Here is a 24,780-nt window from a genome sequence, read left to right as displayed (position 1 = left end):
CCCCAACTGTTCAGGGTTCGACCTCTGCGGTCGTATCAAGCTGCGCCCAGCGAAGCATTTTATTCAAAATTAAACCTAAAACATGATCTGATGATTGATCGATTGTTGTTTGTCTTTGTCAGACTCATTATGTTTGAAACGCTTTTTTTTTACTAATTTCCCATCAATTTTTAATTTATAACCATCTTCAAAAAGTTCTTCAATTTATACTTGATTTACAGCTTCATATGCGACACTGCATACAACTGAATAATATTTTGATTTAGGGATGTATATAAGTCATTTCAATTTTCTTTAGGCATGTTATGTAAACTTTAATATTCATTAATCCACATTGTATACTTAATTTACAGCTTCAAATGTTTGCTTTAAGGTAAACACAACATTATGTAGTTTTGATCATATATCATATTTTTAAATTTAAATTTGTTAAAGATGACTCAAAACTGCAGTGATTTGTGACAATTTTGAAAAAAAAAAATATGAAAAATTGAATTCAAAGGTTATTTTTAACCGAAATAAATATTCTATCAGAAATATTATAGTTCTGCATTGTCTTTCATATACAAATTGCATGATTTTGGTTGAAGATGTCTTTAAATGCAAAATGAAAAATTTGAAACTCATGAACATGTACATATATCATATAAGCTTATAGTTGCCAAAATATTGCATCTATCAAAATAGTTAAAAACATTTCATTTATATATCTGACATAAACCACTTTATTTCTGAACTGTTGGGGCATCAGGATTTTATATTGAATACAAATAATGTAAACGAGGGAACAGAAACTTTAAAACCAATGAGACAGCAACCAAACAGCAGTTTAATCAGAAAAAAATCAACTAGATAGAGCATGCAATCTTCAAAAATTGACAGGTGAACTGCATGTATACTGCGTGTCAACGTCTTCTAAATTCCCCCCGAGTCTACTGGTAAGGTTGTAAATATTCTATATAGAAAATACCAAAGATCTACAATGTACATGTAAAAAAAAATGTATACCAAATTGAAAGGAAAAAACATATTTAAGCAGTGTTCTCCCCAGGCCACCGTTTCACAAAGCCTTCTTAACTTACGATCATCGTATCATTTTACGCTCCTTTTACGTATGGTTCTACGTTCCCGTTACGTGTGTTTCACAAAGGCATCGTAAAGGACTACTAAGTAAATCCCAAGTTATGCACTGTGTATCATCGTAAGTGTATCGTAAAACAGAACTCTGTAAACAGGAGGTGTGAATCATAGTTTATTTACATCGGAATATGGCACACTCTTCTTTCACAGATCGATGAGTCGAGCATGCCGATGAGAGCGGACGTGAAAATGTTTGCAGAGAGAATCCTTCAACATCATTGAAATTGTTTTGCCAAATTGGTTTCATGGATAAATATTGCTATCCTTACATCTTATATTTTATGTTTTGGATCTATTTTTTTGTTGAGGAAAGTTTCTGCAGATATTTTCAGGTTTGTTTGATGTTGTCAGATGGAATCCATTAACTATCAGACCAATCTATTTGATGTCTGAGGGTTTTAGCTGTTGTTCCCCGAATGGATCGGTAGTTTCTTTCCGAAATGCTTTATTGTAGGATTTTCGGCTTTCCTCTACCAGGAATACAGCTGGGCATTTAGGGGTATCGGTTTGGAATCCAAGTACGTCCTTTCCGGTTTCTCGTTCGTTGCATTGGCATTTGTGCGGCATATGGGGTGACCTTATCCTTTATTTTGTATATAATTGTTTTTATGTTTTGAATTTTTATATTTTTGAGTACAAGCGAATTAGGTGAGTGGGTGTGTTCGTATGTTTTTCATTTGTAGACGAAACACAAGCCTTGTATCTTTGATGGGTTACTTCCTTTGATATTCAATAATACTTTTTTTCTTTGTATCGGAAATTTGAAATAACAGGAGAGTGACGAGACTTGTTTATATCTGATCAAAGGATTAAACGAATTTTTTAACAATTATTTGATAATGTCTAAAGTTATTATAGTACTGCAACTTTAGACGTGATATGATTGATTGATTGCTGTTTTCTGAACATACAGTGGCAAATATTTCATGCAGATTTATGACCAAGAGAAGAATTTTCAAACAAGAAATAAGAAGTTGCATGCGTTGTCGTTGAAAAAGAATTAAAAAAAAGTCCAATAAAAATAAACAAAACCAGTGTATATAATGTGCGAATCCTGAAATACCATTTTCACTGTATCCGTTATGAATTTCTAATGTAGAATGATAAATAAACAGACGACAAATTCATGATTTTTGAATAGAATAAGAAATAAGATATGATGTGTACTGTTTTTATAAATTCATGATATAGGTATGAGATGCGGACGAGTTTTCATCGCGCCTACAGCCATCCAGGTGTAAAATTGATACACAAATAGATAAATATTAAGAATAGTTCATGAACAGAGCGTGCAAGAGATTTAAAAGCAGCAGTTAAGTTTCATTTGCAGAAAAATGTACCTTTTAACATAAATATTAATGTTGTATAACTTAAAACAGGTTTTGTTATTCAGCTTGTTGATATTGAATTAAATTCCACTATGCTGTTTTCGTTATGCGATTCATGTTTACTGTCAAATAATGATACTAGACTTTCATTTTCACTGTAGGGGCGATTCATTTCTATTGTACATGCGATGCATTTTCACGGAAGGAAATTAATTAATTTTCATCACATAACGTCTTAATTCAGCCGACTCTCTAACAAAATTTATGAAGTCAGAAGGATTGATTATATGTGACTCGCCACAACATTTCCAGGCTTATGGAGGTAGAAAATTATTGTGAGAAAAACGTCGTTAACTATATGTGACTAGATACTTCCAGGCTTATGAGGGTACATTGTCTAAAATTTGCTTTTTGTATATTTATCTAGAACATTCTGAAGCAAAAAAAAAACTCTGTCATGTTATTATGACCTATTTTTTGTAATAACAATGAAACAAGTCATTTCGAATACCGACATGATAATGAGGTCCAAGGACACAGTTATCATCCTTTGGTTTTCGTTGTCTACAAATATAGTCCCTAGTGTGAACAGTGTATAACTTGCATTCATTTTTGCTACACTTTCCCAATTTATTTCTTGAAATTTTATGCTTGAAAGAACTCAGGTAGCCTCGCTTTTCTCTCTGTTTCCAAAGCTCGGCAGATGTCAAATAAATTGTATATTTTCCTAAACTGTAGGAATAAGGTATATATTATATATATATATGCAGTAAAGCTTTTTTGAAAAATAGATTCATCATGACAAAGCTATTAAAACTTTTAAGCATTTTTATCAGAAATTACTACAAAGTACGTTCTTTCAGAAATTTTATTTTTTCACTTGTATGACATTATATAAATAACACATAGCTGAGAGTGTGATAGAACAGATTATTACCCGAGAAAACATTGTCAACTGAGGTGAAGCCAAGGTTGACAATGTCTTTTTGAGGGGTAACAAACTTCTCTATCACCCTCTCAGATATGTGTTATTTAATTTATTATACTGAATGTTCTGTTATTACTGTCTATTAAATTTCAAATTCAAAGTAATAAACTATGATGTCTTGTACAGGTATAACAACCATCCGTATTTAATAAAGCGCACACTTGATCAAGCGTCTCCGTGAAGGGTAATAGAGTATTTACCATAGGATAGAGTAAATTGTCTCCCTCGTATCAACCAATCAAAATCCAATGAAGTATAATAATATATTATATTGCCTGTGAAATCAAATCTTTCTTAATTTTTACACGACTTTCATTGTACATTCAGTATTAAAATAACCAATTATTTAGAAAATAAAATTCCTTGGCTTTATGTTTGAGCTGATCTTAAGCTATACAATTCAGTGGGAAATCTAGTTTTCACTTTGCTGGCTGTTTGTACATAAATTGAAGGTGTGCATGTGGTCAGGGTTTTGATTTTTATTAATATTTGCTCTTTTGGGAGATAGTTGAACTTTGTCATTTTTGGAGCATATACTTGCATAAGAGGTGCATAGGGTTTCCAGATAACTCCTCCTACAGTGAACCATAGACCTATGTGCTCCCATGGTCATTTTTGTATATTTTAGAATAACACTTTGCATCTGCGGGGGCATCATTTGTTTCTCTTAGACACAATAATGTCTCAAAGAAAGTCTTACATTGACTTTGTTATAAAACAGTTACTTCAGAGTGGAGTGCGGGGGCATCACTTTGTCTTAAGTTTCAACTTTACTTGATGTGTGATTGTCAATGAGACAATTAACACTAAAGACCAAAGGACAAAGATCTGAACAATTACAGGTCACCGTGCAGCCTTTACCAATGAGCAAAACTGATACGGTAATAAACAGACTGTTTACAGTTATAGTATTAGCTATAAACGGTCCAGGATGACCAAATGATTCAAAAGAGAAAACTCGCATAATTGTGACTGACATACTATTTTTTAATTTTGTTTGTTTGTTTACTTATTTATTGACTGACATCAAATTAATTTCTGCGCATTATCTATTTTAAGCCTTGTAAAATAGGAAGAACATGTTTTTCCTTCCTGCAAAATTCAGCTTGATGTAATGATAAACCACCTTCATTACCATAACATTTTTTGTTAAAACGTAGAATAAAAAAACATCAGCTAATCAAGGCTGCAAAACCTTCAAATTGCAAAAGATGGACTTTATACAGAACTTTTGAAATTAGTTCTGAAAAGAGTCTCCATGAAGTGTCTTTTTATTCTGATCACTTGGCTTATTTGGCATCATTGTAGTATTTCTTCCTCGTCCTTTAACTTTTACAAAAATCTTCTCCTCTGAAACTATTGAGCCAAATTTAACAAAACTTTGCCACAATCATCATTGAGGTATCTAGTTTTAAAATTGTCATATCATCGACTCATATGACCTCGACTGCTAACCAACATTGGGTGACATGGCTGAAATTAGAACATAAAATTGGTAAATGCATGTTTTTATACGACCGCAAAAAAATTTTGCGGTTGTATATTGGTATGACGTCGTCGTCCAAAGACACATTGGTTTTCGCACTCTAACTTTAGTTTAAGTGAATGGATCTCTATGAAATTTTACCATAAGGTTCATTACCACAAAAGGAAGGTTGGGATTGATTTTGGTGGTTATGGTACAAACAGTTAAGGAATAAGGGGCCAAAAATAAGCATTTTTGTAACTTCCAGACATAACTTGTGTGTTAGTGTATGGATCTCTCTGACATTGTACCACAAGGTTCCATATCACAAAGGCAATGCTGGGATTGATTTTGGGGGTAATTGCCTCAAAATTTTAGGAATTAGGGGCAAAAAACAAGAATTTTTCTAATTTCATGACAATAACATGGGGGTAATTGCCCAAAACGTTTAGGAATAAGGGGCCAAAAATAAGCATTTTCTAGTTTTTAGACAATACAATGTGTTCAAGTGTATGGATCTCTCTGAAATTGTACTGCAAGGTACCATACCACAAAGGGAAGGCTGGGATTGGTTTTGGGGGTAATTGCCTCAAAATTTTAGGAATTAGGATCCAAAAAGGGGCAAAAAACAAGCATTTTTCTAGTTTCAGGACAATAACTTGTGTGTAAGTGTATGAATCTTAATGAAATTGTACTACAAGGTTCCATATCACAAAGGGAAAGCTGGGTTTGAGGTTGGGGGTAATTGTCCTAAACGTTTAGGAATTTGGGACCAAAAAGGGGCAAAAAAACAAGCATTTTTCTAGTTTCTAGACAATAACTTGTGTTCAAGTGTATGGATCTCTCTGAAATTGTACTGCAAGGTACCATACCACAAAGGGAAGGCTGGGATTGAGTTTGGGGATGATGAATCATAAGGGGGTTCAAAAAATTTGGGGGGAGGGATTTTTTTTTTCCTTTTTTTCCTTTTTTTTTCTTTGAAAATTTTCCAATTTAAATTGGCTATTTCTGATTTATATATAAAAGCAAATAATAATGATATGTTTTGAATAGGTAAATTAAAAATTTATAAGTTCTTAGACCACATTCATTCTGTGTCAGAAACCTATGCTGTGTCAAATATTTAATCACAATCCAAATTCAGTGTGTATCAAGCTTGAATGTTGTGTCCATACTTGCCCCAACTGTTCAGGGTTCGACCTCTGCGGTCGTATCAAGCTGTGCCTAGCGGAGCATTTTATTTATATTATCTTAAAACCTCTAAAAATAGAGAAAATTTGACCGGGCAGAATTGTTCAGTTTGTGGAGATCTATAGCTACCTACTGTTCATTTACATCAAAACTCTAGACTTTTCTTAAAAAATGTTCTCTCAAACTGCTCAATCAATTGAAACCATAGTTTGTCTGCTTCATCTATAGGGTGATTTATGTCCAGGTTTAATCAACCAACATGGCACCTGGTAAAAAAATAGGCCATAGAGGTCAAACTACTGTTTTGTCTAATATCTCTAAAACTATATAGGATTAATAGAAAATGTTATTGGATAAAAATTGTCAGGACAACAAGTTGTATCTACTGAGAAAATTTTGGGAAAATCTCCACCTGTCTGGAGTTATTTCCCTGAAATGTAAATTAATAACTTTTTTTATGCCCCCGCCGAAATATAGTTGAATCAACTACAATCAATGCTTTATACAATGCAATGTTTAATTTTGACTTCCACTGATAAAACACAGATCAAGTTGAATTTGGGTAGTGTCACTTTAACCATTATTGAGTTATGCCCCTTTATAAATCGAAAGATTGCAAAATTTTTAGTTTCCATTCTGTTACTTAAGTTTGTCCCAACCAAACATTATGAAACCTATACACAAGATTCATTACCACAAAACTAAGATCAAGTACAAATTTTTTGTTTCCGTTTTCTAACTTTAGTTTACCTGAACCAAATGTTATGAAACTTATACACAATGCTTATTATTACATAATACAGATTAAGTACGAAATTTGGTGGTGACACTTTTACCATTCTTGAGTTATTTCCCTTTATAAACATAAAAATTGCTGAATTTTTTAGTTTGTCTCTACCAAATGTTATAAAACTTATACATAACTGTTCTAGAGTTATGCGTGTTTACAAATAGAATAAAATGCTCCGCTGGGCGCAGCTTGATACAACCGCAGAGGTTGAACCCTGAACAGTTAGGGCAAGTATGGACACAACATTCAAGCTTGATACAGCTCTGAATTTGGATTGTGATTAAATATTTGACACAGCATAGGTTTCTGACACAGAATGAATGTGGTCTAAGAACTTAAAAATTTTTAATTTACCTATTATGGTCCAATATCCAAAATCTAAATACATAAAATTGAGAATGGAAATGGGGAATGTGTCAAAGAGACAACAACCCGACCATAGAGCAGACAACAGCCGAAGGACACCAATGGGTCTTCAATTCAGCGAGAAACTCCCGCACCCGGAGGCGTTCTTCAGCTGGCCCCTAAACAAATATGTAGACTAGTTCAGTGATAATGGACGTCATACTAAACTCCAAATTATATACAAGAAACTAAAATTAAAAATGATACAAGACTAACAAAGGCCAGAGGCTCCTGACTTTGGACAGGCGCAAAAATGCGGCTGGGTTAAACAGGTTTTTTGAGATCTCAACCCTCCCCCTATACCTTTAGCCAATGCAGAAAAAACAAACGCACAACAGTACGCACAGTAAAACTCAGTTTAAGAGAAGTCTGAGTCCGATGTCAGAATAGGAAACAAAAGAAAATAAACAAAATGACAATAATACATAAATAACAACAGACTACTAGCAGTTACTGACATGGTTAGATTCAGCATATCAAAGAATCCAAAGAATTCATTTTTTGATGAAATCAAACAAAAGTTTAATTTTGGACCCTTTTGACCTCAATGTGGACCAATTTGATAATGGGGTCCAAAAATCAAAATACATGGTTAGATTCAGCATATCAAAGAGCCCCATATATTCAAATTTTGCGGAAATCAAACAAAGTTTAATTTTGGACCCCAACTTGGACCAACTTGAAAACTGGGCCCATTATCAAAAATCTAAGTTTAATTTTGGACCCTTTTGACCTTAATGTAGACCAATTTAAAAAACGGGACCCAAAATTAAAAATCTAAATACACGGTTAGATTTGGCATATCAAAGAAACCCAATAATTCAATTTTTGATGAAATCAAACAAAGTTTAATTTTGGACCCTTTTGACCTCAATATGAACCAATTTGATAGCGGGGCCCACAAATAAAAAATCTAAATACATGGTTAAATTCAGCATATCAAAGAACCCCATTTATTCAATTTTTGTTGAAATCAAACAGTTTAATTTTGGACCCTTTGGACCTTAATGTAGACCAATTTGAAAACTGGACCCAAAATTAAAAATCTAAACACACGGTTAGATTCGGCATAACAAATAAGTAAATGTGGTCAAAGATTTTACAAATCTAATGCGCCATACTGTGCACTTAAAGATTACTTCTTGAAATTTTTCAATATTTGAAATTTGAAAAAAAAAATATTTGAAGAATAATTCTTTTTAATTTCTGAAATCTGAAATGAGAAAAAAATTGACCCCCCACAATTTCTTTTTATCCCCCCCCCCCCCCCCTTTTTCCCCAAAAAAATTCTTTCCCTCAAGATATGGTCATAATCTCAATTCAAATTTCCAATGGAGTTTGCAACCATAATTACCCATTTAAATTTACCATAGTGCTAACTTAATCTATTTTATAATAAAATTTAAAATATGGTGTCAAATCTTTCATATGGATTTTTTGGGGAAAAAAAAGATGCAACATTTGCAGATATTTTTACTGGTCTTCCTTTATAAATATGCATTTCTTCAAACATAATTTAAAAGGAGTGTAAGGGAAGTAATCAAAACGTATTTGGATTACCTCCCTTACACTTTTAAATTGTCTTAATTGTTCATTAACCATTACTTTATACATACTTTAAAAGCAGTGTAAGGGAGGTAATTCAAATGATGTCTTTGATTTATCTCCCTTACCTGCTTTAAATTATGTTTTGTACTAAAGTATTTGTCCATTAACCAGGACAACCTTGTTTTTCTCCCTTTTTTGCACCTAATTCCTAAACGGTTTGAGCCATAACCCCCCAAAGCAAATCCTTACCATCCCTTTGTGGTATGGAAACTTGTGGTATAATTTCAGAGAGATCCATACACCGTTCCACAAGTTATTGTCTGGAAACTAGAAAATGCTTATTTTTGGCCCCTAATTCCTTAACTGTTGATACCATAACCCCCAAAATCAATCCCAACCTTCCTTTTGTGGTATTTAACCTTATGGTAAAATTTCATAGAGATCCATTCACTTAAACTAAAGTTATAGTGTGAAAACCAATGTGTCTTCGGACGATGACGACGCCAATGTCATACCAATATACGATCGCAAAAATTTTTTGCGATCGTATAATAATTGCTGAAATTTTAGTTTCTGTTCTCTACTTAAGTTAGCCTCAACCAAATGTTATGAGACTTACACACAATGCTTATTACCACAAAACTCAGATCAAGGTCAAATTTGGGTAGCGTCACTTTTACCGTTCCTCAGTTATGTCCCTTTATAACTATATGATATGCAAGCGGGGGCATCATCTGTGTCCACATGTGGACACTATCCACATTTATTTTTCAATTCTTTGCCATTGTTTCAAAAACTAAAGTTAAAAGTGTAAAATGCAAAAATGATAAGCTTAAGGTGTAACCACCCTGAAAATAGGAGAAAAATCTTAACTATACATTTTGGAGTTATTGCCCCTGACATAGATTTTTTTAGCAGTTGTTGGTCATTATTCTGAACACTGTAGGAGCTAGGTTGAAATTATAAATTGAAAGAAAGGATCAGCACAACACAATGTATCTACCCTGAATACTGGAGAAAAATCTGTCAACTTTGTTTGGAGTTATTGTTCCTGAAATGTTGATTTTTACTGTTTTTTTTATCAGTTTTGGTTGTTATCTGAAAACTTATAAAGGAGTTGTGTTAAAAATTTAAATTGCAAAATTGCAAAAAAAGACCAGCAACACCAAGGTTAACTATAGTATGTGCACATAAGAGTTTTAATTAGCAAACTGGCAATGTTTTTACCAGATGTAACTCTTGTTTTATTAATTAAATAGGTATTTATGAAAAAGAAGATCCCTCCTAACAAATCTCCCTCAGTATAGGATTGTGTCTATCTTAATGCCAACAGATTTTTCTCTTATTTTTATGATGTTAATACTTCTAATATTACATAATACATTTTGACTTATGCCACAAATATTTTTTTGTCAGCTTTTTGGTGCACAACGTTTGGTGCATTTACGTATCTAAAACTGCACAAGGACAAAGTTATTCCTGTACCTAATGTACTCAAAATATGACTGATGATCTATGTCCTACTTAAAAAAATTTGATGTGGTCAGGTTAAAACTGTGTTAAATAATTCACTCATATCTGCACGATTTTCAGTAATTATCATGATAATGAATCCGTTTCATTTCATCAATCAGAATTATTAATATTACTTTTTATGCATAAGTTTTACCCTTGTCCATTTAGATTTGTATGTCCCGAAATTGTTTTTTGTTTTTTAACTTTAGTTTGCCTCAACCAAATGTTATGAAACTTATACATAATGCTTATTACCACCAAACACAGATCAATGTTGAATTTTGGTGGCGTCACTTTCACCATCCCTTTATAAGCGGAAAAATTACTGAATTTGCTGTAAATTTACAAGCGGGGGGGGAGGATCTGTGTCCATGGGACGCATTCTTCTTTCATTTTAATGTCCTTTATTAGAAAATTCAAGTGCAGAATTCAAATAAAGAACATTATGAATGTGTTTATTATAAGAAATGGCTAAAAAAACTTTGACAGGAAGGAGCTAATAATATTGCACCTTATTGGTCTTGGAAAGTCACTGACTATTTCAAGCACAGTTGTACCTAAACCTGGTTTCTGAGGAGCATTTAACATTTATGATTTGCATTCTTGCAGGTGATAGAGAAAGTTTCCAAGAACCATTTGAAAATTCTACATCATCACCAGGCAAATTTGCATTAGCTTTTTACTCAGGATTGTATTCTTATGCAGGATGGTAAGATTCAAATTTTAGAACAGCACATAAATTAAAATTTAAAACTTCTCTAGATCTTAAGAATACTAAAAAATGTACAGTTTAAAGAATTTTTTTTCAAGAAAACACTGGAAAATATTCAACTGAAGTATGCATGATCAATAAAACTGTTGCTGGGTCTATGGTTTTCTCTTTTGTGTTTTGTTTACTTTTTTTTTTTCTTTTGTCTTTTGATCGTTTTTTATTTTTGGTATGGCATTGTCATTATTTTTTGAACTAATGAGTTTGAATGTCCCTTTGATAACTTTCGCCTGTATTTTGAAACATTGAGCTGTGATTTAAAAAACATAGCAAACACAAGTCAATAATATTTCTTAAACTTGCATGATAGTTCAAATCCCATTCTATATAGTGACACCATGTATTGAATAAAATGCAAGCTGACTTCCATTTATATAGTAATTATATTTGAACTTGTGAAAAAAAATCTGTCTGTTGTTAAGGCTATTATGTTGACTTCTAGATGTCTTTTGGTTTTTCATGTCTGGGTTGCTGTCTCATTGATGTATAACCCATATCTCCTTTTATTCATATCTTATAAAAAAGGATTATGATAATGAAACTTGTCTTTATACTTCAATGAAAACACACACTTTATAAATTACATGCCTCTAAAGTGCTTTTTATACGGCCGCAAAAAAAATTTGCGGTCGTATATTGGTATGACGTTGGCGTCATCGTCGTCGTCCAAAGACACATTGGTTTTCGCACTCTAACTTTAGTTTAAGTGAATGGATCTCTATGAAATTTTACCATAAGGTTCAATACCACAAAAGTAAGGTTGGGATTGATTTTGGGGGTTATGGTACCAACAGTTAGGGAATTAGGGGCCAAAAATAAGCATTTTTGTAACTTCCAGACAATAACTTATGTGTAAGTGTATGGATCTCTCTGACATTGTACCACAAGGTTCCATATCACAAAGCAAAGGCTGGAATTGATTTTGGGGGTATTTGCCTCAAAATTTTAGGATTTAGGGGCTAAAAAAGGGGCAAAAAACAAGCATTTTTTCTAGTTTCATGACAATTACTTGTGTGTAAGTGTTTGGATATTTCTGAAATTGTACTACAAGGTTCCATATCACAAAGGGAAAGCTGGAATTGATTTTGGGGGTAATTGCCTGAAACGTTTAGGAATTGGGGGCCAAAAAGGGGCCAAAAATAAGCATTTTTCTTGTTTCCAGACAATAACTTGTGTTCAAGTGTATGGATCTCTCTGAAATTGTACTGCAAGGTACCATACCACAAAGGGAAGGATGGGATTGATGATGGGGGTAATTGCCTCAATATTTTAGGAATTAGGGGCCAAAAAGGGGCAAAAAACAAGCCTTTTTCTAATTTCAGGACAATAACTTGTGTGTAAGTGTATGGATCTTTCTGAAATTGTACTACAATGTTCCATATCACAAAGGGAAAGCTGTGTTTGAGTTTGGGGGTAATTGCCCTAAACGTTAAGGAATTTGGGGCCAAAAAGGGGCCAAAAAACACACTTTTCTAGTTTCCAGACAATAACTTGTGTTCAAGTGTATGGATCTCTCTGAAATTGCACTGCAAGGTACCATACCACAAAGGGAAGGCTGGGATTGAGTTTGGGGGTGATGAATCATAAGGGGGTTCAAAAAATTTGGGGGGGGGGGGGGGGTTCCTTTTTTTTTTCTTTTAAAATTTTCCATTTTAAGTTGGTTATTTCTGATTTATATTTAAAAGCAAATAATAATGATATGGTAGGAGATACACACCAAACAGGATGTGTAAATTATTATATAATAAGTATTGTGCAATAGCAAGAAATTTTCAATTGCACAGTATTGCACAATAACAAGAAATCTTCAATTGCACAGTATTGCGCAATAGCAAGAAATCTTCAATTGCACAGTATTGCGCAATAGCAAGAAATATCCAATAGCACAATATTGCGCAATAGCAAGAAATTGTCAATTGTACAGTATTGCGCAATAGCAAGAAATATTCAATTGCACAGTATTGTTCAAAAGAAGATACTTCGTATAAATTGCTTATTTCTTGACCAATTTCAATGGGGTTTTATTCTTGAATTCTTGGGGTTCTTTAATATTCTGAATCTAACTGTGTATTAAGTTTTTGGATTTAGGGCCCCGTTTTTAAATTGGTCCACATTGAGGTCCAAAGGGTTCAAAATTAAACTTTGTTTGATTTCATCAAAAATTGAATTATTGGGGTTCTTTGATATGCCGAATCTAACCGTGTATTTAGATTCTTAATTTTTGGTTCCGTTTTCAAATTGGTCTACATTAAGGTCCAAAGGGTCCAAAATTAAACTTAGTTTGATTTTAACAAAAATTGAATTCTTAGGGTTCTTTGATATGCTGAATCTAAACATGTATTTAGATTTTTGATTATGGGCCCAGTTTTCAAGTTGGTCCAAATCGGGGTCCAAAATTAAACTTTGTTTGATTTCAACAAAAATTGAATATATGGGGTTCTTTGATATGCTGAATCTAACCATGTATTTAGATTGTTGATTTTTGGGCCCCGTTATCAACTTTGTCCACATTGAGGTCAAAAGGGTCCAAAATTAAACTTTGTTTGATTTCATCAAAAATTGAATTCTTGGGGTTCTTTGATATGCTGAATCTAACCATGTATTTAGATTTTGGATATTGGACCATAATAGGTGAATGTCCAATTTAAAATTTTTAAGTTCTTAGACCACATTTATTCTGTGTCAGAAACCTATGCTGTGTCAAATATTTAATCACAATCCAAATTCAGAGCTGTATCAAGCTTGAATGTTGTGTCCATACTTGCCCCAACTGTTCAGGGTTCGACCTCTGCAGTCGTATCAAGCTGCGCCCTGCATTTTCCACTTTTTCATGAAACCTTAAGTGCTTGTGAATAATATGACAGAAAAAAGGAATTTGAACTTTCACTGAGAAATAGTAACATATGAAGTAACTCGAAATAATACAATCCCTGTCCATGTCCAATTTTCTCCCACGCAAGTAGTGGAATATAGCGACTGAATTGTTCGGGTATTATATGAAGTAAACATCATCCTTGATAGCCAGGAAATCATTTGATGGCTTAGCAGGATAATTTATATAAATTCTTTACAATGTTCAACATGCCGGTACTGTGCATGAATTATTATTTATTATCATGGTAATATATGAAAATGAGGACATTTGGTGTACAATTACTTAATTAAGGTAGTCAATGAGGCAACAATTTCTCAAAATCAACATAATAAAAGAGAACATCCATTTGGTTTAAAAATATTAATGTAATAGTACAAAATTTAGCTGTAAATGCATAACTTAGGCCAATAAAGTATATATATTTGTTACCTGACTATATATATGCAAATATTCTGGACTTTAACAGTGCTGACCAAAAATGTCTTAACTTTAACCAGGTTTAACCAAAAATTTCATACAATGTGTAAGTGTAGCATCGCAAACTTAGAGTTGGTAGTATAGGAAACAGAACTTTGATAATTTTTTTTGACTGTCAACAAATTTTGTCAATTAAAAAAAAATGACTATAGATTCAGGCATATCAATTTTTGCTGAATATTTAAAAATTTAAATCAGGTAAAATGTTGTTAGCGGTTACCTACAATTGTTTTTATCTTCGCCATTTGAACTCTGATGGATAGTTGTCTCATTGGCGATCGTACCAAATATTATTTTTATATTAATAGTTGCTTGTTAGTATTTATTTGCATCACATTTTTACTACATAAATATGCAGATTTGAAATTATGATTCTATTTAAATTTCAGGAATTATTTAAATTTTGTAACAGAAGAATTAAAAGACCCATATAAGTAAGTATTGTTATGGAACTGCAGTCTGCACCAAAAACCACTAGCAAGAAGCTCCTACCTTAAAATATTGGTTTGACCTAGTGACGCTTAAAATAGAAATTGTTTAGACATAGTGAATAATTTTCTTGAAAAGAGCTTTCAGACTAGTTGATATAAAAGTTTTTGGAACAGACAAACTGTAAATGAAAAAAAGTCAATAGTTTAACAATTTACATAACCAGTTAAGATGAGCAAATTGGAAACTTTGTACATTTTTATCATAAATGGACAACCTTGACCTATTTTCAGACAGTTTTATTTAGATTGACTGAAAAGGTAAGATGCACCCTGCTGAATTATCACTGAGTATGTGATAAAGAGTTTGTCATTGTCAAATGTGTGTAGATAACCCCAAGACACTCTACTACTATAATATAACTGTCATGTATTGGTAACAGTGCCCCCTCATCAAATAAACAATTATCATGTAGTATAAATACGCAAGTATGACAGCAGTAATTTTGAACCCTATTTTGTTTTGATAATGTAGTAATTAGTATGTTTGTATATTCTGTGGATAAATTAGGATATTTGAACATGCATGAAATATTTGCCACTGGACGTTGAGCAACCATCAATCAATCAATCAATGAACTAGGATCAAGAAAAAAAATATGTATCTGATATCTGCTACTTGGACAAATATATGCTGTTTTAAAGTTAATTCCGTAGGTTTTTCATTCTGTATCATTAAAGCAACCTAGAATTGTATTGTGTTGAATACTTTTTAATTCATTGCTTATTTCTATTCCTTATAGATATTTAGTATCGCACTCCTGTAACCCCTTTCTCATATGACCTTATAATTCAGCACAGGAACTATTGCATTAGTAGAGCCTTGTCCACTTGGGAGGTTTAATTGCACAGATGTGTGCAGACCTCTCTCGAAAACATCTTTATTTGCCATTTATAAAATGAATTAACACTATATGCTTTGATCAGTAAAGATTGATTGATTGATTGTTGGTTGCTTTACGTCCAGTGGCAAATATTTCATGCATATTCAGGACGACCAATCAATAAAGATTGTTTGTAGCGTCTGTATTATCCTTAAACTTTCTTAAACTAAAACCAAATATGTTTAGATTTGAGATTTGTTTTCATTATATTTTTATGGTTGAAAGCTTAAATTACAAAATTTAGGAAAAAATGCTATATGGTAAGAAATTACAATAAATAAACAATAATGATAAAGTTTAAAAAGAGGAACCATTTTTTCTCTCGAACATGCAAATTAACTAGATGTTTTTACAAGGAATTATTTGAATCCGGAATAATTTTAAATTGTGGGAAATTGATAAGAAATGTATGATGAAAACTAACCCATTGAGGGTTTTCCATTGTTCTGACTATTTTCACTGATATTTCAGTATGAACTAACTGACTCCCTTCAAGCCATGTGCGCATGGCTAACCCACCTTAATTGGCTTAGTTTTCATCATACATTTCTTATCAATTTTCCAGAATACAAAATTATTCCAGATTCCAATAATTCTTTGTTTATTATAATTCAATGTGCAATTTGAACGTCAGATGAACTCCTTATAGGACAATTTTTTTAGTTGTTTTGGTCTGGAATTCACAGATCTTAAACTAGTTCGTTTTAAGTTTCTTATCCTATTAAAAACTCATTTGAAGGTGAAACAAAAGTGGATACAAAAGCATTAGGTCAATAACAACCTTTGTTTCCATGCGTATTTACAACTTACGAAAAGCATGACTTTATACCATAAATCAATATTTCCTAATCTCTATCAACATACCATTGTATAGTGTCTTTCTTTATTTGTGTGTATAAAAGGACAAGTATTTAAAAGAAGGATAAGACAGTGTTTCCTTTGGTGTTATTTTGTATACTTTACAAAAATAAAGATAATGAAGTTATTGGAATGTGTTTGTTTAAAATACTGTTGATCCATCAGGTACATCTATCACACCTAAAAGTACAATGCTTATATTCAGCATCAAAAGTGTTAAATTCCCCTCTTATTGAATATTGGTTTACACCAAATGAATTGGTTAGTACCAGCTGTCCAAGTCAAGATCCTAAAAAAAAAATTTTCTTTTCATTTCTGAATGTTTCAGTTTATTTTTGATTTTTTATTATGTATGTTGTACATGCACTCGATTTTTTAGGAGTGCACATTATTTTTTGCAGTCAATTGACATCCATTGTACAGACGCAAATTCTTCACTATACATGTACATATGAATCACGATTGTAGTAACCAAATTATAAACTGTCATAATTTTTGGCAAATTACCATATCCTTCCACCATAACAAATAGGGCGAATGTTCCTTGTATGGTACTTTTCAAGAAAATTACTTTAGTCTTGATCTAGTGTCAGGGGACTTGACTTAGTTTTACATTGAAGCCTATAGAAAATAAAAAAAATGTTAAAACTTCAAAGTCTTGAGAATAAAGTGCTCAGCCAACCTGTTACAGAATAAAAAGATTGACTGTGAATATTTTTATGCCCCCGTCGTACCGGAGGGGGCATTAAGTTTTACCCTTGTCCGTCCCATCCGTCACGTACATCCCCAAAATGGTTTCCGTTCTATAACTTTAGTTTGCCGCAACCAAATGTTATAAAACCTATACACAATGCTTATTACCACAAAACACAGATCAAGTTTGAAATTGGGTGGCGTCACTTTTACCGTTCATGAGTTATGCCCCTTTATAAACATAAAAATTACTGAATTTTTCGTTTCCGTTCTCTTACTTTAGTTTGCCTCAACTAAATGTTATAAAACTTATACAAAATGCTTATTTCCACACAACACAAATCAAGTTCGAAATTGGGTGGCGTCACTTGTACCGTTCTTGAGTTATGCCCCTTTATAAATGGAAAAATTGCTTTATCTGTCGTTTCCATTCTCTAACTTTAGTTTGCCTCAACCCAATGTTATGAAACTTGTACACAATGCTTATTACCACAAAACACAGATCAAGTTGGAAATTGGGTGGCGTCACTTTTACCGTTCTTGAGTTATGTACCTTTATAAATGGAAAAATTGCTAAATCTGTCGTTTCCGTTCTCTAACTTTAGTTTGCCTCAACCAAATGTTATGAAACTTATACACAATGCTTATAATCATAAAACGGTCTTAACTACATGCATCCTGCATCTGTATGTGGAAGTTGACTCATGCATATTTACAAGCGGGGCATCTGTGGCCCATAGACACATTCTCCATTTATTTTTCCATGGCATCTGATAAGTATTTATCATTAAAAATGTGTGAAATCAGGAAAGCTACAACCATTACAATTTTATCTTTTCAGAAATTTACCACGTGCAATAGGCATTTCAATTCCATTAGTGACGATTATTTATTTGTTAGCAAATGTTGCTTATTTTGCTGTACTGACACCCGCAGCCATGTTGGCATCAAATGCTACAGCAGTGGTGAGTAGAAGAATCAATAATTTATTTTATACACATTTAAAATGTATTATTAGTTTGGCCATTTTGGAGTGTGATAAGCAGGGACTTTAGTGCTTATTGCCTTTGACACTACCGAAAGGCCTTCTAGTATAGTCCTGAACATGAATGAAATATTTGCCACTGGACGTTAAGCAACCAACAATCAATCAATCTTGTATTCTTTTACACATGGCCTTTGGTTTCTTTATCTTCAAAGTATTCCATATTAAAGTTTAAAGCTAAAAATACACAATTTCTCAGTATAAGCGTTGTTATGTTCTTTATTTTTCTTGTTGGTTTAACACCCAAGAAATTGAAAAGCACTACAATTTTCCAAAATATAAAATATTTGAATTGAGTCTACAAAATTAGCAGTAGCACCTAAGAATGTCTTCTGTCCTGGGTAATCTATGCACAACCTTTTTCTTGTACCCTCCACTAACTCTTCATTATTTTGGTACATAGAATACAGTTTTCCTCAATTTATTAATTTTCATATTTTCTCCGGAAAAGGCATTATGTTAACAATATCATTCTTTTGTTTTACACTTATTATCTGGAATTGGTAATAAGGAACTACTACCAAAGATAAAGCTAAGCCAATGAACTTTTACAAGTAATTTTACAAAACATGATTGAATTAGTTGCACAAACAACATACCTGTTACATATTTTGGTTTATAATCTCAAAACATGTCATGTTTCAAAACAGATAACCAGGTTGATGTCATATTTAGCAATTCAGTTAATTGAAAATGAAGCCAAAATGAAATTTTGTCTCAATGTGCTAATAGAATAAAAAGATTAGAAAAGTTCAATTTCTGAAGAATGAAACTTACATTACACCATGAAACACTCTGAACTTGCCGATCTTTGAGCTCTAGTTTGCTAGAGACGACAGGAATGTAACATCAGCTTGTGCATCCTTCTTAAATTATTCTAGGTTTGGTAGAAAAAGTATCTGTCACCATTTCTGTGTGACACTTTGCCTTGGACCTGGTTTAAATCATACGACAAAGGGAACTGAGGAACAATCTGTTAAAAAAGAGATCGTAAATATCGTGCAAGGAATTTTTCAAACAATGTTCTTTATCGATAATTTTAATTCCAGACCTTGAAAGTGATTTTTTTTTTTTTAATTTTTGCGATGTTGAGCACTCATAATCAGGCAATATGCTATAATTGATATTTTTATATTACATCTAAATTTCATTTCAGACATTTGCAGAGAGAACATTAGGTGTCATGTCATGGATCATGCCTGTTTTCGTTGCCTGCTCAACATTTGGTGGCCTTAATGGTGCTATCTTCACATCAGCAAGGTAAATTTACCAAAAAACTCTGAAATGTTTCTGTAGTTAAAAAAAAAACCTATCTCAAATCTTCTATTGTTGTACCACTTTCAAATAAAACTTTCCAAACTTTTCAGACTGAAAGATATATTAATATTTCTTACTCATGGAAAATACTACAATTTTGTTAGAGAACCATGTAAACTATTGTTTAAGTCATGGATTTTATTGAGTGGTAATTTTTCTAAGGTATTGCAGTACTGCTTAATAAACATGTAATTCAATAAGTTCATGACCCTGAACAATTTAAATAATTTTGAATGGTTTTTACCAAAACAAAGTCCTTATAAATTATTAAAATATTGAATCACAAGATTGGAAAAGTTTGTTTTGATAAACATTGGTATTGAATTACTTTGCATGTTTGTTTACTATTCATTTGGAATTGGAATGACTTAGTTTTAAAAAAAATTCTAAAAATAAATATTTTATCAAATAGGAAATTTACAAAATGATGACCTAGACATCAGTTCGAAAAAGGTCAAAAGCAGGTTTTGGCATAATATACTACCGATAACTTAGTTTAAAGGAAAATATCTGATTTGTGTACGAAATACTGTGTTATAAATCTGATAAGATCATTTTCAATTTATTTCGGAGGTAAACAGGAATTTAAAGAAAAAAATTTTATGTAACACACATTTGTTGTTTATATGGGATAGAAGTCTGTCTGAAAATTATTAGGCCTCTCATTATGCAGTGATACCTATTAGTGCAGACATTATAGCCCATTTTAACGCTGGATTCATTTGTTCACCTGTATTTTTGATGGCCCATTTTTTGTCTGTCTGTCTGTCAATGTCTGTCAAGAAATGTCTTTTATAAATGCAAAAACTTTGGAAGTTTAGGTAGGAGGCCACTGAAATTTTGAGCAGCTATTGTGCATAATATGTAGACGTGCATATTATATTTCGGTGAAATTCTTTTAAGTTTAATTCTTTTTTTTTTTAAATCACAAATTTTAAGGAATGTGTTCTTTTAATAGGATTTTAAGAAAAGAAACTGATCAATATATAAGTGTATTAACATGATTAAGTTATTTTAGAATACGTTAAAGACCATTTGAAAAATATGTTTTTAGATTTTATCACAATGAAATGAACCATATAATTCAGGTCAAGTTTGAATTGTATGTAGTTAAGTAAAGAGTTATGCCCCTTATTAAAAAATAGATGATTATTGGTTTCCTGATGATAACTAAGGTACTACTTGACACTTGACAAAATAATACAGGTGAAGTGTGCTTGTGATGGACATGACTTTTCCTTATTATGATAATTTTCCTATATTTGAGTTTTTTGTTTGTTTGGAAGATACTTATGTTCCTCTTGACAAAATATTTTGAATTAAAACAAAATGTTCCTCTTGACAAAATTTTTGAATTAAAACAATTTTTCATGGACCATACATAATATAGTGATCAAATTCGATTTTAATCGTGGACATTTATCTTCCAAGAGTGAAGTTGGCGAGGATATCTGAAATCACTAGACCAACTTATAGTTTTTTTGCTGGTATGTGTTGTCAGCATTTTGTATTTTGTAAAGATCAGTGAAGTTGTCACCCCCCAAAAAAAACCAAGCAACTAATTAATGTGACAATACAATCACATAAGGAAGATGCATGATCAGTAAACACATTTTAACTTCTATAAACTGCAATTTGAGTAATTAAATTTATGCATTAATTATTATGTATTGAGAATATCGAGTACCAAATACACATATGAAATATGATGAAGACTGGGATAAAAATTTGCAGTAAAAATAAAAAATGCTATGGTCACTTACCATGTTATATTTTTCACAGGGACAAATTCTCAAACAATAATCTCGCTTTCATTAAAGTTGTCCTGTGTATAAAAAAAGGAAATCATTTTTTAAATGATTATGATAATTCCTAATTTCGTTAAAATTATCAAAATTATCATTGAGTAATGAAATGTTTCTTTTTTTTTGGCAGATTGTTTTTCGTTGGGGCCAGAGAAGGTCACTTGCCAGGATTTCTTGCTACGATAAATATCAACAACTTCACACCCACACCTTCCTTAGCATTTGGTGTAAGTAGGAATTAGATTATTTTTCACTGTCCATTGATTGTTGTTGAGATGTAATAAAAAGTCTATGAAGATAAGACATTTTCTACATGAACCTTAATGGTCTAAGGGAGATAATCCTGGGAAAATTTTTATTATTTTGAAAAGATAAATAAAATAAAATTGTATAGTCTTTACCTCCCACATTATAGTGTTTTGTAATTGCATTTCTTAGGTTTATGCAGTATATCATATGTTGTTAATAAAGAATGTGCTATTATGATTGGTTTTATGTAATTATAAAGTTTAAGAAATTAAAAATTAATAATTTAGTAAATTCAATCTGTTGGAAAAATTGTACGAAGGATGATCATGTCTTTACTGGTAGAAATAAGAAGGTAAAAATATAATCTCAATTTTGAACAATATTTTAATTAATACTTTCTGAAAAAGTTTAGTCTATTACATATAAATGAAATTTTAATTTAATTTTCAATACAATTTAGAAATAAAAGAATGCACATCACACAGACTTGATATATGATATATAAGATATAGATTCCTTTTAAGCTAATGATATTCTTGTTATTTGTTTTTCAGTGCGTTATGTCTCTTGTATATTTAACATCAACAGATATCTATGCATTAATTAACTATGCCAGTTTTGTGGAGACAGGATTTATTGCTATTAGTATTTGTGGCCTGTTATATATGAGATACACTCACCCTAATGCACACAGACCAATTAAGGTGAGAGTTTAAATTACATTATGGTTACAGTTACATCAGCTTACAAATTGGACATGTGTAACTGTTGTCATCTTACCTTGTCCTTTTTTTCCTTTGTAGAATGATCAACATGAAGTTTCATGCATAGGTGACAGAACATTTTCTCAGCTAATTGGATCAACTTTATTTTGTCTATAGAAAAATTGCAATGTATACATATTCCTTTTCCTGTATAGGCCATTTTCTCAGGACATATGATCAATTTTATTTTGTCTATAGAAAAATTGCAATGTATACATATTCCTTTTCCTGTATAGGCCATTTTCTCAGGACATATGATCAACTATATTTTGTCTATAGAAAAATTGCAATGTATACATATTCCTTTTCCTGTTTAGGCCATTTTCTCAGAAAATATGATCAACTATATTTTGTCTATAGAAAAATTGCAATGTATACCTATTCCTTTTCCTGTATAGGCCATTTTCTCAGGAAATATGATCAACTATATTTCGTCTATAGAATTATTGCAATGAATACATATCCTTTTGTCAGAGCTCGCCAGGCCTTTTTTTCATGATTCACTCATCAGTGATAATGGGTTGTTTTGTACATGTAGATACACTTTTATCTCAAGACTGTCAACATATTAATCAGGGATGATCAATAATGCAGGCAAGACATTTCTGTGATTGCACTCTCGATTTCTATTTTACATAATGAGAAATTAGAAAGAGTTTAAAAGACTGATTGATCGATATATTTGTCAAACCCAAATTGAACAGTAAACTTCTTTCAATATCATTATGTTGTTACCAGAGAATGTTAATTGTATGAAAATTAGTTGCGGAATTAACATGAATTTAAACATATTTTTCAAATGTACATTTGAGATATATACATTAAAAGATTATAATAACTGCATATTCTTATAGCTTTGGTAGTTTAGTATTATAAGGTGGTACCAAACACCTTGACTAAAATTAATTTGGCTCGTTTAATTTTCATAAAATTTTGACAAAATATTTACTTTGACCCTTTGATAAAAATATAAAAATTTCAAAAAACTTGAACCACACACTTTATCAGAAAAATTTCATGGGATATATAGCAGTTTGACGAACACTAATTTTGATTATTGAGAAGCTTAATATTTCCTTAACAATAGAATGTGATTAAAACATTCAGCTGATTTTTACAGAGTTATCTCCCTGTAGTGTTATGTACTGTTATGTAATTGGCTGTATTTTCATTTCAGGTGCATTTATTATTCCCAATATTTTTCCTGATAATCTGTGCATTCCTGTTGATTGTTCCTTTGTTAGACAGTCCTAAAGAATGTTTCATGGGAATGATTGTTGTTGCCTCAGGGATACCAGTGTACATTCTAGGAGTATGTTGGGAAAAGAAACCAAAGTCTTTCCTGTCTCTCTGTGGTGAGTCAAGTATTTGTATGCAACATTCCTCTATATTTAAATTTGAAACAATATAAATCACCACTTATTAGTCCCCTATCGACGAAGTTGAAGGGGACTTTAGGTTTGCACTCCGTCCGTCTGTCTGTCTGTCAATCTGTCAGTCCAGCAAATCAGTTTTCCACACTTTTTTTCTTCGTTTTTTCTTCGTCCTTGAAGATATTGATTTGATATTTGGTGTATTGTTTTATCATGACAAGTTACAGATCAAGTTCCAATTTTGTTCCGGTCTGATGATTTTGTGCAGAGATGGTCCTTGGACTTAAAAAATTCACTCAAATAATCAGTTTTCCGCACTTTTTTATGCCCCACCTAGGGGCATTATGTTTTTCGGTCTGTGCGTCCGTTCATTCGTCCGTCTGTCTGTCCCGCTTCAGGTTAAAGTTTTTGGTCAAGGTAGTTTATGATGAAATTGAAGTCCAATCAATTTGAAACTTAGTACACATGTTCCCTATGATATGATCTTTCTAATTTTAATGCCAAATTAGAGTTTTGACCCCAATTTCACGGTCCACTGAACATAGAAAATGATAGTGTGAGTGGGGCATCCGTGTACTATGGACACATTCTTGTTTCCTCATGCTTGAAGATATTGATTTGATAATTGGTATATAGTTTTATCATGACAAGTTACAGATCAAGTTCGAATTTTGTTCAGATCTGATGATTTTGTGCCGAGTTATGGTCCTTGGACATAGAAAATTCACTTAAGTAATCAGTTTTCAACACTTTTTTTCATCATGCTTGAAGATATTGACTTAATATTTGTTATATAGTTAACACCATGACAAG

General features: G+C 32.0%; 1 protein-coding gene across 1 annotated transcript in view; it reads left to right on the top strand.

Moving 5' to 3' along the window:
- The window catches only part of LOC127701424 (large neutral amino acids transporter small subunit 2-like), a 48,821-nt gene that overhangs the window by 10,058 nt on the left and 13,983 nt on the right, over positions 1–24,780 (top strand). Inside the window, exons 3-9 of the mRNA XM_052205299.1 lie at positions 10,980–11,079; positions 14,881–14,925; positions 18,256–18,379; positions 19,616–19,719; positions 21,712–21,808; positions 22,385–22,534; positions 23,772–23,949. Of these exons, the coding sequence (XP_052061259.1) occupies positions 10,980–11,079; positions 14,881–14,925; positions 18,256–18,379; positions 19,616–19,719; positions 21,712–21,808; positions 22,385–22,534; positions 23,772–23,949 (798 nt within the window). The remainder of the gene's footprint in view (positions 1–10,979; positions 11,080–14,880; positions 14,926–18,255; positions 18,380–19,615; positions 19,720–21,711; positions 21,809–22,384; positions 22,535–23,771; positions 23,950–24,780) is intronic.

This window comes from Mytilus californianus, unplaced genomic scaffold, assembly GCF_021869535.1.
Source record: "Mytilus californianus isolate M0D057914Y unplaced genomic scaffold, xbMytCali1.0.p SCAF_5, whole genome shotgun sequence".
Classification (NCBI taxonomy): domain Eukaryota; kingdom Metazoa; phylum Mollusca; class Bivalvia; order Mytilida; family Mytilidae; genus Mytilus; species Mytilus californianus.
Note: the sequence above shows the minus strand (reverse complement) of the source record. Positions and strands in the feature narration are given on the sequence as shown.